We start from the raw sequence: 13,541 nt of genomic DNA on the forward strand, positions 1-13,541 counted from the left end.
AAAACAAAAAAGAGAAAGAGTTGCCAGGTACTCTGAACTACACCCAAGGACAGCTTACCAAGACATGTCCAGATATCGATGCCGCATTTGCCACAGATGTTGTGAAGACGTTATCTGCTGAGGACCCCACGTTGGCCACAGTCACTGTGGTCACTTCTACAAGAGAATGGAACAGATTGGAACTTCACACACAGTGAAGGGAGCGCACAAAAAGCAAAGGTCTTACTTGTGAGCCTGAAAGCGCCCGTGACCACCCAAACATTTTAATGCTTCTGTTAATGCTCAGCTGACATCTCTAGTCCAGTCTAAAATACTTGCTTCTCCCAGAAAAGGGAGATCTCTACCCTTCCCCACCAAAGCTTTTCACATGCAGCAGAAATGTCCACCATAACCCCCCATCCCCACTCCACCACTGGCCTTTCTCCCTTTGCAAAGAAGCTGCAAGTCCCATAGGTCTGGGACACCTCCTTGTCGATCAAGACATGGCAGACTCCAGTCCAGCCTCATCCCTCTCCACTGCCATAGCTCAGGCCATCCTACAGTCTTGTGTCCACTGTCTGAGGTCTCCATGACATCCTTCCCCAGAAACTCTTCCTCCTGAAAAACATGTCAGCCTGCCACAGCCGCTCCTGCAGCATGAACTTCACTCCTGGGGCAAACAGGTCTACCAGCAGCAACTTCAGAGCAGCTCTACAAAGATGTGTCATGTCCCTGAGGTTTCCTGCCACAGCATCACTAGGTTCTTCTGTATCCTACTGCCTGCTACTTTGTATCCTTTGCAGTTGGCCTTCCCAATCTCTACCATAGTTCTGTCTGCCACCCAACATTCTAAAATGCCTAAAACCCAGGGAAGCTGTTGGCATAAGGGAAACACCCAAAGATGCTAACTGGAGTCCTGCCAGTCCCATTATTCCAGCCCTAACCAACCTGTACCCCTTGTACCTGTCTAGATCCTGTCCATTACCAATCCATACATGGGGCACACCTAATTTAGGAACTCAGCAAGCACTGAGCTACCTGGATATTATCAGACTTCAAAAACTTACAACAAGAAAAATTAGGAATCTTCTGATACATAAATATACAACTAAAATTCTAATACATATATATATATATATATATATATATATATATATACACATATACACACCCACCACAGATGCAATTCTATTGTCACCACAGACAACATCATACTTCTTTCCTGAACTCAGAAAAATATATGCAAAATAGGATAAAAATTCCATGGCCCCAATTACCAATTATCAACCCAGAATCCATGGATGAAAATGGAGCATTAAAAACTCCAGGAAAAGCCAGACAGCAGAGGCATATGTCTTTAATCCCAGCACTCAGGAGGCAGAGGCAGGCAGATCTGAGTTCCAGCCCAGCCTGGTCTACAGAGGGAGTCCCAGGATGACCAGGGTTACACAGACAGACAAGAAAGTAAGAGAGAGAGAGAGAGAGAGAGAGAGAGAGAGAGAGAGAGAGAGAGAGAAAGTCAGTCTAGGACATGGACCAGAAATGGCTCAGCAGTTAAGAGTACTGTCTGTTCTTCCAAAGGTCCTAGGTTCAATTCCCAGCATCCACATAGAGGCTTACAACTCCCTATAACTCAGTTCCAACTGGAGCCTTTTTCTGACTTCAAGGGGGATCAAGCAAACATGGGTACATAGAGATACATGCAGGCAAAGCAGCCACACACATTAAATTAACTTGAAAAAAAAAAGAGAGAGAGAGAGAGAGCTCTGGGAAGAGAGGAGGATGGCTCCAAGATTTTGAGCATACTGTTCTTTCAGAGAAGCCAAGCACCCATGTTAGGTTCTCACAACCATGTGAAACACTAGTTCCACGAGGAATTGCAGGCACCTGCAGTCACATATATAAACATAAAAATAAATACATATCTTTTTTAAAAAGCTCTAGGAAGCTTCCCTCACTCCTGTGACTGGATCTAGACTTCAGGTAGGTAGGGCAGAAAACAAGCAGAAGCAAGGCTTCTCTACCACTGTGCTCCTGTCCCAACAGGCTGAACAAACACCCACCCAGAGTTAAGCTTCAGCTCTGATGTATCCTGAATAAAACCCCCAAGCCAAACCTGCAGCTTCACATTGGAAAGAACAAAACAAGAAGCAAGGCAAGATGATGGTCTTCCAAGGATTCGAATGTACAAGCATAAAACATACAAGGGCTCCAGTTAGTAGGGAGTTCAACACTCAGGAAGGTCAAAGGCTGGAGGCGGGTGGGGGGAGGGCGTGTAGGAGGCAGTGTGGTGTGGTATCACCTGAAAGGGGTGATACAGCTCAGCTCAAGGCTCCATAAAACATGAGAATTGGCTGCTCTATGTGTGAGAAAACAGAAGGAACAAAATGGAAAGCTAAGACATGGAGAAGGATGGGATATCTGCATAGGAAAAGATGCAGCATGGAGACTCTCATGTCACTATACAGAGCAAGGTTGATTTCTGCATTGTTACCTTTGCAACCGTTGTCTGCCTTGGATGACTCTCCTCCCCCTCTCAAGTCACACTTGAACTGGCCTTTGAGGCAGACAGGTCTACTAGCAGTAATGCTGCTGACCATACCTGGAGCACCTCCAGACAGAATTCACATCTGACCCATCTGTGCTATCAGCTTCCAGGAAGCAGCAGGAGAGGACAAGGCAGTACGGTACTGAGAAAGTTCCAACGGGTAAAAAAAGACAAAGAGCAGAGAAGCACACTCACACAAGGGGAACAAGTCTAGTGCGGAGCCGGGCTAGTGGAGTGAGAGTGTGGGCTGCGTGCGTGCGTATGTGTGTGTGTGTGTGTGTGTGTGTGCAAGATGGGCATGCAGGGCACTGCGAGATGCAAGGCAGGGACAGAGCAAGTGTGCAAGGCATTGTGCGGTGCATGGGCAGGTTCAGAGTAGGTGTTCAGGGCATTGTGAAGTGCACGGGCAGGTGTGAAGTGCACGGGCAGGTGTGAAGTGCACAGGTGGTGCAGAGCATGTGTATAGGGCAGATGTCAGGTGCAAGGGCATGGACAGGGGCAGGGTAGGTGTGCAGGTCACTGTGCAGTGCACTGGCAGGGCAGGTGTTGAGCAGATGTGCAGGACAGGTGGAAGAGAGCCTTTCCTGGAAGACAGATGTGCATGACAGATGCATAAAGCATATGGGAAGCAGCCTGTGCATGTGGTGCATGTGTTCAGGGCTTGTACGCGGGAACCCGGTGAGGCGCGAGGCCGGCGGGCGCACTTGCCTGCGAAGGCGGCGGCGGCGGCGGCCTCATCGGGGCTGGGCAGAGCCTCGGTACCCATATCCATGTGCCCAGATTCGGCCGCCATCACCGCCACAGCGGTGACCCGCCGCGTCTCGCGCTCCGCCTCGGAGTCTGCGTCCTCCTCCGAGTCCTCGTCTCTGCTTAACACCGGCTCCTCCGCCTCGCTTTCCGCTGCGGCCGCGGCGGCCGCCGCCACAGCGGCAGCGGCCGCCACCGCTGCCGCCTCGGCCAGGCCCAGCTGTTTTGCCGCCGAGTCCGAGTCCTCCATACGGACTCCGCCGAGTCCGCCCGAAGGCGCTGTCCGGGACCGCCCGAAGCGCCAGGCACCGAGCCCGAAGCGGAGCCCGAAGAGGCCGCCCGAGTTGGGCCGAGGCCGCCCGAAGCCACCGCCCGAGCAGCGACCGAAGAGGCAGTCTGACGCCCGCCGAACCGAGCCGAAGCCGCCCGCAGAGCCGAGCTGATATCCCGAGTGTAGAACCGAAGAGCTCCGAAGTTTCCCGAAGTACAGAAGCGAGTTAGTACGAATGGTCCCGAAGCCTCACGAAAGCTTACGAGCGGTTCCTCCTCGCTGTCTAAGAGGCTGATCTGACTGTGGCCACTGCCCGACAGAGCTGGCCGGCTCTGGGCAGTTTCTCCCCTGCTTCCAACGAAGTTTGGGTTCGCAGACAGACCCTGGCGCCACTGGATTTTTCCAACCCCCTCTGGGGGGCGGTGAAAGCCGAACCCACACGAGGCCTAGCCGAACTCCGCCGAATGCCTCCGAGTAGAGTTCTCCGGAGCCTCAGTGCCCGCCTCCTTCTATCCGAAAGCTCCCGAGTATTGCCGGACGGGAGAATCGGGCCTCGGCCACGGTCGGACGCTCGCTGCAGCGCGCGGCGGGCGGAGCGAAGATGGCGGGAGGGTGCGGCCAAGAGGCTGCTGGGATTGTGGCGGACCCAGCGGCAAAATGGCGGCCGTGCGGGCAGGTGAGGCGGGCGGGGCTATGCGATCGCCGGGACCGTGTGGTCAAGCTGTCACGATGAGAGGCTGTTTGAGCTGGTTCTGCAACTCCTCTGATTGTCACCATGTTATTTCGGAACCGGGCCCACTATCCCGGATTTCTGCGCCGGAGTTGGAGAGCGAGAGGGGGGTGATGTCTTCCGGTTGGGCGTGAGGACACTTAGGGTATCCCGGCGGCTGTCCGGAAACTCTCTCTGTATTCCAGTGATATACCTGAGGCATACACTGGGATACACCCCTGTATACAACTATGTCACACCCTCTGTGACCCGGGGGTCCACCTGTGAATTACCCAGAGTACACTATGGTAGCATACGAACTACACCACCATATTTCACTAAAGCTGACATGCTTGGCATACCTATGGCTCATCCTGAGCACACCCATGGCATACCCGCTGCTCACCCCGAGTACGCCCTCGACACACCTATTTCTCATCTTTCGCTACACCTTGGCACACAGGACTAGCACATTGAGAATACCCAGGACAACCATAACATATATTCAGCTCACCCCTGGCATATCCACAATACACTCGTGAACCCCTGTTGCTCACCCTAGATGTAAGGATAAGTAAGAATTAAGTTTGTAGGGGAAAAAAATGATGCTTTAGTTGACCTTAAACAGCTAAAGCAGGCTTGTGCTAGAGACATGGCTATTAAATTCTGGGCACAGGATCCAGTCAATGACCACAGTTAGTTCAAGACAATAAACTACATGCTTTAGGCTGGGGTTTTGTAGCTAAGGGTAGGGGAAGGGTGCTTGTTAAGTGCATTCTAGATAAGTTAGCTGTTTTCCTTAGACAAACTGGTATTGGAGTTTCAGGGTCTTTTGTCTCTTTTTGCACCTGCGTGGTGTCTGGGCTAGAGATCGTCTGCTTTTCCTCTGGATTCTGGAGTCTGAAGTCAAGGTCAGCTGCTTTTCTTCCTCAATCCTCAAATACCTAGCTTTCTGGAACTTTGAGCTACAAAGTTCAGTCCCTTGCCTTTGATGTTTTTTTTTTTTTTTAACCAGGTATAGTTGTGACACACCCGATGTTCATCCTAGGGTACACCTTGTCACACCTGCAGTTTACCACACATTCATTTGTAGCATGCCTCTGGCATTCGCTAAGATACACGAAAGATATTCATAGCATACATTCAGCTCATCCCAAGCACACCTATAATTCTTCTCAGCACCTCCATAGCATACCTGAGGTATGCCTCGGGTACACCCATGGCATACCTGATACACACCTGACACCACCATGGCCTTATGTCAGCCTGGGTGAATACACACCCGAACATACACACACACACACACACACACACACACACACACACACACACACACACACCTGTGGCTAACTTAAGTCCCGGGCAGCTAGAAGGTGTTGTAGCCAATATTTCACCATGGCTGAGTCCCAGGCTAAATGAGGAGGTCTGAGCCCAGATGATATGGGCAGGCAGGGTCAAGTGCTAGCAATATGGGTCAGAAGCTGGTCTTAGCCAGCTCAGATCAGTGTCTGTCCACCCATCCATCCATCCATTTTCCCAATGTTCCTTAATGGAACAAATTTTAGAAATGTGATTACACTACACATGCAGCCTCACCTGCCAGGCACTTCCTACTGTATGCTTTGTTTAATAGCTACCACAAACTTGGGAATGCTATTGTTGTGTGTATGTTTATAGTAAAAAGGAAATCCTGGGGAAGAAAACAGTCTTGAAATTAAACCACATAAAGCACTCAGTTTCCAGTCTGGGCTTTTGGCCATGTCCTCTAATCCAGCAATTAAGAGGCTGAGTCAGGGATATGAGTTCCTGGCCAAACAGGTCAGAACTAAACAATGAGGCTTTATCTCCAAATTGAAACAAACAAAACAGTATAATCTTGCTGGGCAGTGGTGGCACACGCCTTTAATCCCAGCACTTGGGAAGCAGAGGCAGGCAGATTTCTGAGTTCGAGGCCAGCCTGGTCTACAGAGTGAGTTCCAGGACAGCCAAGGCTACACAGAGAAACCCTGTCTCAAAACAAAAACAAAAACAACAAAACAAAAAACCCAAAAAACTAACTAACTAACTAACTTACTAACTAAAGTAACATTATGCCATTTAAGGCTTTTTTTGTTTACTTTATTCTTTAATCTTTTTTTACAGTCCAGTCTTTATCCTACTCTCCCAGTCTGCCCTCTCACTGTTTCACATCCCATCCCCACCCCACCCCACCAGACCTCCCCACTCCCTGGGGCCTCAAGTCTCTTCTTTCACTGAGTCAGGACCCAGTTGAGGGTTTTATACAGTAGTTTTAAAATGTTTCATTGTGTGTATATGGAGGGGAACCCTTCAGTGCAAGGTGCTCAAAAAGCCAGAAGGCATTAGATTTCCTGGAGCTGGAGTTAGAGACATTTGTGGCTGCCTCACGTAGGTGCTGGGAACCAAACTTTGGTTCTTCCATAAGAACAGTCTGTGCTTTCACTGGCTGAACTCTCTCTCTCTCCCTCCAGGCCCCTATACAATATTTTTCCCCAAGTCTCAAATTTTTGATCTTTAACAATAAACAACCAGCAGATAAAATTTAAATACTTCTGCCACTTTTGGGGGGTATATGTGGCAGTGTTGGGGATTGAACCTGGGACCTTTGCAAGCTAGACAAGGGTTTTGTCTTTTATGTATATCCCAGCCCTGATCCTAGCTATTAGTAAAGGATCCAAAAAGAGGCTGGAGAGATGGCTCAGCTGTTAAGAGCACTAGCCACTCTTCTAGAAGACTCAGGTTCAATTCCCAGTACCCATATGTCAACTCATAACCATCTATAACTCCAAACCCAGGGGATTTAACACCCTCTTCTGGTCTCTGCTGACACTTTATGCGTGAGGTGCACAGACATACATGCAGTCAAAATATCTATACATATAAAAATAAGGGGACTGGAGAGATGGCTCAGTGGTTAAGAGCACTGACTGCTCTTATAGAGGTCCTGAGTTCAATTCCCAGCAACCACATGGTGGCTCACAACCATCTGAAATTGGATCCGATGCCCTCTTCTGGTGTGCCTAAGACAGCTACACTGTACTCGTATAAATGAAATAAATAAATCTTTAAAAAAAATAAAACAGCCGGGCAGTGATGGCGCATGCCTTTAATCCCAGCACTTGGGAGGCAAAGATAGGCGGATTTCTGAGTTCGAGGCCAGCCTGGTCTACAGAGTGAGTTCCAGGACAGCCAGGGCTACACAAAGAAATCCTGTCTCAAAAAATAATAAATAAATAAATAAATAAATAAATAAAATAAAGGGGGTTAATTAAAAAATGATTCAAAAGGAAGAAAACTCCAATGAAGGTAAAACCAACCCAAATATTGACGGGTATCTAGGTAGCCTAGTTTAGCTGTGGCCTGGAAAAGAACAGATCAGGTTGACTAGAGCAGCCTGTGGAAACATAATGCCACTCCAGCCACTCACCTGGCTTCCTGCTCCCACACGTGTGCCTGCTGGGATTCTGTCCAAAGGCTGTTACTAATGTCCTGTGTTTACCAGTTTATGACTTGCCCATGCAAGAGTCCACAGCTCCAGAGTAAGCAGCTTCAAGCTGGCCTTCAAAGTTAAGTGACCCATAGAAAAGTCAGCAAGGCATCACTTCCTTCTCTGCTTAAACTCTAGGGAGCACAGGGAACTAACAAGCCAAAGACGACAGAGCTTGGGTTCAGGTGCTGTTACACTGTCTCTGCTCAGAAGTCAGCCTCTTTTACAGGAGGCTTTGGCCAAATTCTGGTTTGTATGGTGTGCATGCACAAGTAGAGACGTGTACAGCATGAATGTGCAGCTGGTGTGATCCTCCAAACTGGCAGTCTGACCCAGGTCACATCACATCCAGGGAGGGGCCAGGCAGGTTTTCAAATATAAAACCTCAGATCCAGAGACACAGGGAAGCTCCACTACACCCTAGAGCTGACCCTCACAAGATGAGGGAAATAACACCTGTGTGGAGCAGGAGATGGTTTGAGAATCTGCATAGTTACATGGCTGCTTCAGAAAGTACTGCCCCCCCCCCGACAGTTATTTTGGGAAGTTAAGTAAATTCCAACAGAAAACAATGTCCTAGAAGGGATGGTTGTAGAGGCGACTCAAGACCCTAGCTGCAGCCATAGGTCACTTCCGTTTATAAACGTGGAGTCAGAGAACTAACATCCGCTGTGTTGCATCTTACTGGCTATCCTTTGTCTTCCAGGGAAAGGCTCCTTCAAGGTGGTATCCTGCTACTGCTTCCCAAGGCCTTGACCAAGCATAGCCCCTCAGGGCTGGACCACACTAAGACCTGGCACAGTCAAATTTCAGCCTTTTTGTGCCTTTCATGGCCCCCACTCCCATTTTTTTCCTTAAATCTGACTAGTCACTTATAAGAGGGAAAGGTGTCCCATGGTGTACTGGCTCTGTCGGCCCCCAGCTCAACCCTGTTCCTTTCACAGGCTTGGCACATTAAGGGGATGGCCACTTGCCTGCCACCAACCAAACCAACATGGCAGGAGGCAAAACCCCCATACTTTGAATGGCCAAGTGGTATATTTTCTCTAAAGAAAATTTCAAGGATCCTCTTTGTAATTTGTGATATGAATCAGAATAAAGAACTCCCTCTGTGCCCTACCAGGGTGGGAGGGGGCCAGCATCACTCCTGTGACCACCAGGTGCCCTCAGATGAGCGAGCACTCCAGGAGCCCATGTAGCAATAGAAGCCACAAGTAGTAGGGGCCAGTGGGTGGGTTCCATGTCCACCTGTAGGTACCCTTCTGTCAGAATTTCCCAGACCTGCTGATTTGCAACTATGAGTGAGTGGTAAATCCCACCTGGTGTATCCCATTGGTGAGCTTGAGGATCCTTGATTACTTACCAGCTCTCGTCAGTTCCTCTTCAGATGCTGTTTCACCTCAGTGCGCTGTACTATGCCCTGTACTTCATAGCTACACTCCTGATGATTGTATACAAAAGTAAGTGATGAGTGCCAGGCCCATCAAAGGAAATGTGCCCCTAATAAACTGATCTGAGTTCTGGCTGTGTGTGTTCCTAGGTCAGGTTTTCAGCTATCCTTGTAACTGTCTGGTCCTGGATCTGCTTCTCTTGCTTCTGATGGGAATTCTCGAAGTAGTTCAGCTATACCTAGGTGAGTTTTCAGTGAAACCATAAAATGCTTGTGGTCCCATAGGTGTTCTTTCAAGATTCCTGAACCTATAAGTATTAATCATTTTACAGTTTGGGTCTTGGACACACTTCCATTCAGGCAGCTTTACTGGGTGCTTTGCAGTATCACCTTGTGTTGTCATTAAGTATTAAGTATTCAGAAGCCTTGCTCCAAGACTAATTGACACTGGTAGCATCCTCCTGTCTGGAAGGATGTGTATACCACAGACCGGAAGCCCAGCCTAAAGCTAGAGCTCCAGAACACTCCTCTGGACTTCCCTCTTCCCTGTCGGCTTCTCCAGCCCTCAGGGAGAAAGTCTGGCAGAGAGGAAGTCTGGAGTTTTTGCCAGGTCCCTTGCAAGGACAGGGGATTTTGCCTCCCCAAGCCAGCTCGATATCACATCAGTTCCCACCTTAAGAGGCCAGTTGTCTGCCTGCTATCTATTTGTCTGTCTGTCTGTCTGTCTGTCTATCTATAGAGTCTCAATGGGTAAGGCTGGCCTTGAACTCCTGATCCTTCTGCCTCTTCCTTCTGAGTGTTGGGATTATAGGCATGCATCATCACGTCTAGTTATATTGTGCATTGATAGGGTCAAACCTAGGGCTCCTGAATGCTAGGTAAGCATTGTAATAACTGAAGTACATCCCTACCCCCTCCTCTTGTTTTGTTTTGTTTTCCCAAATCACACAGTTCATTTAGATCAGGGTTAGGGTCAGAACATGTAGATTTTCCTAATGGACAAGGAATGCAAAAGTAATACACAGAAGTCTTCCTGCCATAGCTGACTGCAGTGATGAGCACAGGTCTAGGTCTCTAGCTCTGCCCCTACTCCTTCTTATACTCACTCACAGACATAAGTAAAAGAGGTGCCACATCCAGGTCCATTGCACCGTCAGGCTCTGATCCTTCTCTTTGGCTTGGATCTGGTGCCTCCCACATACTCTGTTAGGAGTAGAGTGTCCTCTCTGGTCATTCTAGACAGAGCTACAGTGTCTGCTGCCATGGACTGTGCCGGAACTTGCACAGCCTGCTCAGTAGGCAGTGCTCTCATGGTCCACATAAATGTGCTGTGTCATGAAGAGTCAGGCCAACAACCCCTTATACTATCCAGTAGAGGGCTGTCAGCATTGGACCTCTCTAAGCCCTTAGTACTCAGCAGGCCCATGAGTAACCCCCATCCACTAGAGCCAACCTCATCAGACACCCAGGTCTAGGGTCAGCAAGCCTTCAGACACAACCCCAAGCAGCTGGGGTCAGCGGACCCTCCGGCACCCCTGGCAGCTGGTCAGCTACTGGCAGCTCCAAGTTGGCATTTTCCATGACTGACCCATTTGTTTGTAAAGTGGGCAGTTTTGTTTTTCATAAGTATTCATGAAATTTTCCAGAACCAGCCTGCTTTAGCCCAGACTAAAATATTTTTAGATATTTTAAACAAAATCCCTTTGATCCCACTTGGAGTTAGAAAAAAGTGGCAAATGCCCACAGTTTTCAAACCAAACTGTTTGTGTGCCTTAGGGAGTACAGAGTCTGAGCTTCCCCTGTGCCACTCTCGGACATGGAGCGGCCCCAATGGGCAGTGTTCACAGATCCCATGAATTTGTTGACCCTTGGCAAGCACAATACCTGGTGCTGGGCAGGCTGGTGAGCTGTCCTGCAGCACCTGCCTCACTTTATGTCTTCTTTCTTCTCTAGGCACAAAAGGCAATCTGACGGAGGCTGAAGTGCCACTGGCAGCCAGCCTGGCATTCACAGCAGTCTGTGGCCTCCTTTCTGTTCACTTCCTACTCTGGCAGACCTTGGTACTGTGGATAGACTCGGTCCTTAGCACCGTTCTCCTGGTGCTGCATGGGCTGGAGGCTGGCCTGCAAGTGGTGGTCATTGCTGGCTTCATCAGGTAGATGGGCCAGGGTAACCTGCACAGCAGTGCCCCTCCTTGGCCCAGACAAGGAGGCTGTCTTTTTTATTGATTGTCTATAGATGGTTTATACATCTTTTTAGTGGGGGGAGGGTACAGGAGCCAGGGAGAGACAAACTTAGAAGCTTGAAGATGGCCATCATGGACAAGAGTCTAGTGAATCCCGGAAATGTCTACTCAGGTCCTGTGGCTGGGGTGCTGGCTATAGGGAGACCACCAGTGATCCCCAGGGCAGTGGAAGGCAAAGCCTTTCAGGAAGTCATCGGCTGGGAGCAGCCCTGCATCTCCACCTTGTCTCAGTCCCAGAAACACAGCATCCTGGCAGGAGTGCTTGGCTGTGCTGGCCTGCCACCATGTGTTTTCTCACACAGGGATCACTGACTTCTGTGCTTCCCACACTGGCCCTGGGTCTCGTTCTGAGAGCTTGTTGTACTTAGCTGCCAGACCTTGGTCCCGGGCTAGGATCCCTCTGGAGCTGCAGGATGGCAGGCTTTGTGTTCTGGTGTCCCTCCAATTTGACTCCCCATCAGGCCAGCCCTGAATGAAACTGCTTGGTTTCCAAAAGGAAACAAAAGCAAATGTATTCCAGGTATGGTAGCACACAAACCGTTAGTCCCAGCACCCAGGAGGCAAAGATGGGTATATCTTTGTAAGTTCAAAGCCAACCTACGTGGTGTACATAGTTATTTGCAAGTCACCCAGGGTTACACAGTGAGACCTTGTCTAAAAAAAAAAAAGTACACAGAGAGCTGGATATTATGGCCATCTCAGTCACTGTCATGGGTGGGGGCTGGGGAAGTTCTAGGGAGCAGAAGACAGAATAAAAGAACAGCTTTTAGTCTAGGAGTCTGGGAGTCACAGTCTGTAGAGTGCCAAGTGAGTTCCATCTCCTGTTTTTCCTTTCCTAGCCCATTTCTCCACAAAAAGTATTTAAGCAGTATTGTTTTTACAGTTTCGTTGTTATGTGTTTTCTGTTTATGATGCTATGTTCAAATATCTAGCTTCTCTTTTAAAAAAATAAATAAGTAGTTATTCTGTCATGATTTTGTCTTCATTATAACTACCTACCTTCCCCAGGGTCCAGTATGAAAGAACCCCTCTGTCCCCCTTCTCTCCCTATCCCGGGACTTGTTCTGTAACCTCTACCTGGCTTCTCTCTACCCTGGTAACTAGCCAGGGGTCTCCCTGTGAAGTATGTTGAAGGTGGTAGGTTTCTGGGCCGTCCAGAGCCTTCTCCGGGACCAGGAAACCTTCTATACACATGGGTCCTTGGCTGGTCTCTCAGAGACCATGGTGAATACCAGAATGGCTTGGAGACATGCTCTACCTATCCCACATGCAGGCTTGGGAAGGACCAAGTCTAGAAAGCCTATGAGCACTTCCCAATGCAGTATCCCTGAGGCTTGAGCAAGTATAGCCTGGGTAGGCAGAATGGGCTAAGGCCAGTGGGTCTGGAGGGCTCAGCTACTCCCCTGCTCTTACTGGCCACGTGGACGTGGTACTTCACATGACCCAGAGTGGACATCAGTTACCACCACCAGCTTGGGCTGCCTCACGACAGAGTTTATGAAGACCGGTAACAGCACAAAGGAGCCTCACCTGAGCCACATTACATATTTTCCACCCTTTTACCCATCCCCAGCTCTGCCCAGGAATGTCAGGGTACACACATAAGCCTGCTCCTCCCATTACACAGCTGACCACTTGACCCCTGCCTGCTGGGCCAGGGCGAGGTTACAGGCAGAGCAAGATTGGACCAGTTCTGTGAGATCAGCAGTAAGGGCTATGAACCAGGAAGCTTCTCTGGGTTCAACAGGAGCTGGGCTTGGAGTCCACTTCTGCCACCCCTCTGTCCAGCTCACCTGTGGTGTCCCAAAGTGTGTCAAGTGGGCAACAAGCCAGGTCTGACAGTGCTGTTGGCCCTCTGAGGCAGAGCACCCAGTACCCTAGGAACTGTTAACTACCTGCCCAGGACAAACATGCTAGGGCCCTGCCCTTCTGAGACTGTAGCCTAGGACCCTGACTTCCTGGCAGCACCCATTTCCTCTGCCCCAACTCCAGGAACAATAGCCGGGGCCTTAGGGACCCTGTTCACAGAAGGGCAGTACCTTGGCTAGCAGGCCACAACTCTGTTTATTTCCTCCTAGCCAGCTAGTTGGCTGCTCTCAATTCACCCAAACCTGCCCCAAGCTGTCAAATAGCAAGGTGAGCAGGGT

General features: G+C 49.5%; 2 protein-coding genes across 6 annotated transcripts in view; one reads left to right on the forward strand and one right to left on the reverse strand.

The window, feature by feature from the left end:
- The window catches only part of Deaf1 (DEAF1 transcription factor), a 35,607-nt gene extending 31,905 nt beyond the window's left edge, over positions 1–3,702 (reverse strand). The window contains exons 1-2 of one of the 5 annotated variants that reach the window (XM_031388827.1): positions 3,236–3,702; positions 59–156 (exon numbers count right to left, since the gene is read on the reverse strand). In XM_031388827.1, the coding sequence (XP_031244687.1) occupies positions 59–156; positions 3,236–3,524 (387 nt within the window). In that variant the 5' untranslated portion in view covers positions 3,525–3,702. Of the gene's footprint in view, positions 1–58; positions 157–417; positions 594–3,235 lie in introns of those variants that run through there. The other 4 variants (XM_031388829.1, XM_031388828.1, XM_031388831.1 and 1 more) reach the window with 4 other exon arrangements.
- A 70-nt stretch (positions 3,703–3,772) lies between these two features.
- Tmem80 (transmembrane protein 80) lies at positions 3,773–12,365 on the forward strand. Its single transcript, XM_031388832.1, has 5 exons — positions 3,773–4,221; positions 8,466–8,485; positions 9,126–9,219; positions 9,300–9,392; positions 11,103–12,365. Exons 1-5 carry the CDS (start codon positions 4,203–4,205, stop codon positions 11,306–11,308), a joined length of 432 nt encoding a protein of 143 aa, XP_031244692.1. The 5' UTR covers positions 3,773–4,202; the 3' UTR covers positions 11,309–12,365.
- The last annotated feature ends 1,176 nt before the right edge of the window (positions 12,366–13,541 follow it).

The sequence above is a fragment of the Mastomys coucha genome, unplaced genomic scaffold, assembly GCF_008632895.1.
Source record: "Mastomys coucha isolate ucsf_1 unplaced genomic scaffold, UCSF_Mcou_1 pScaffold21, whole genome shotgun sequence".
NCBI lineage: Eukaryota > Metazoa > Chordata > Mammalia > Rodentia > Muridae > Mastomys > Mastomys coucha.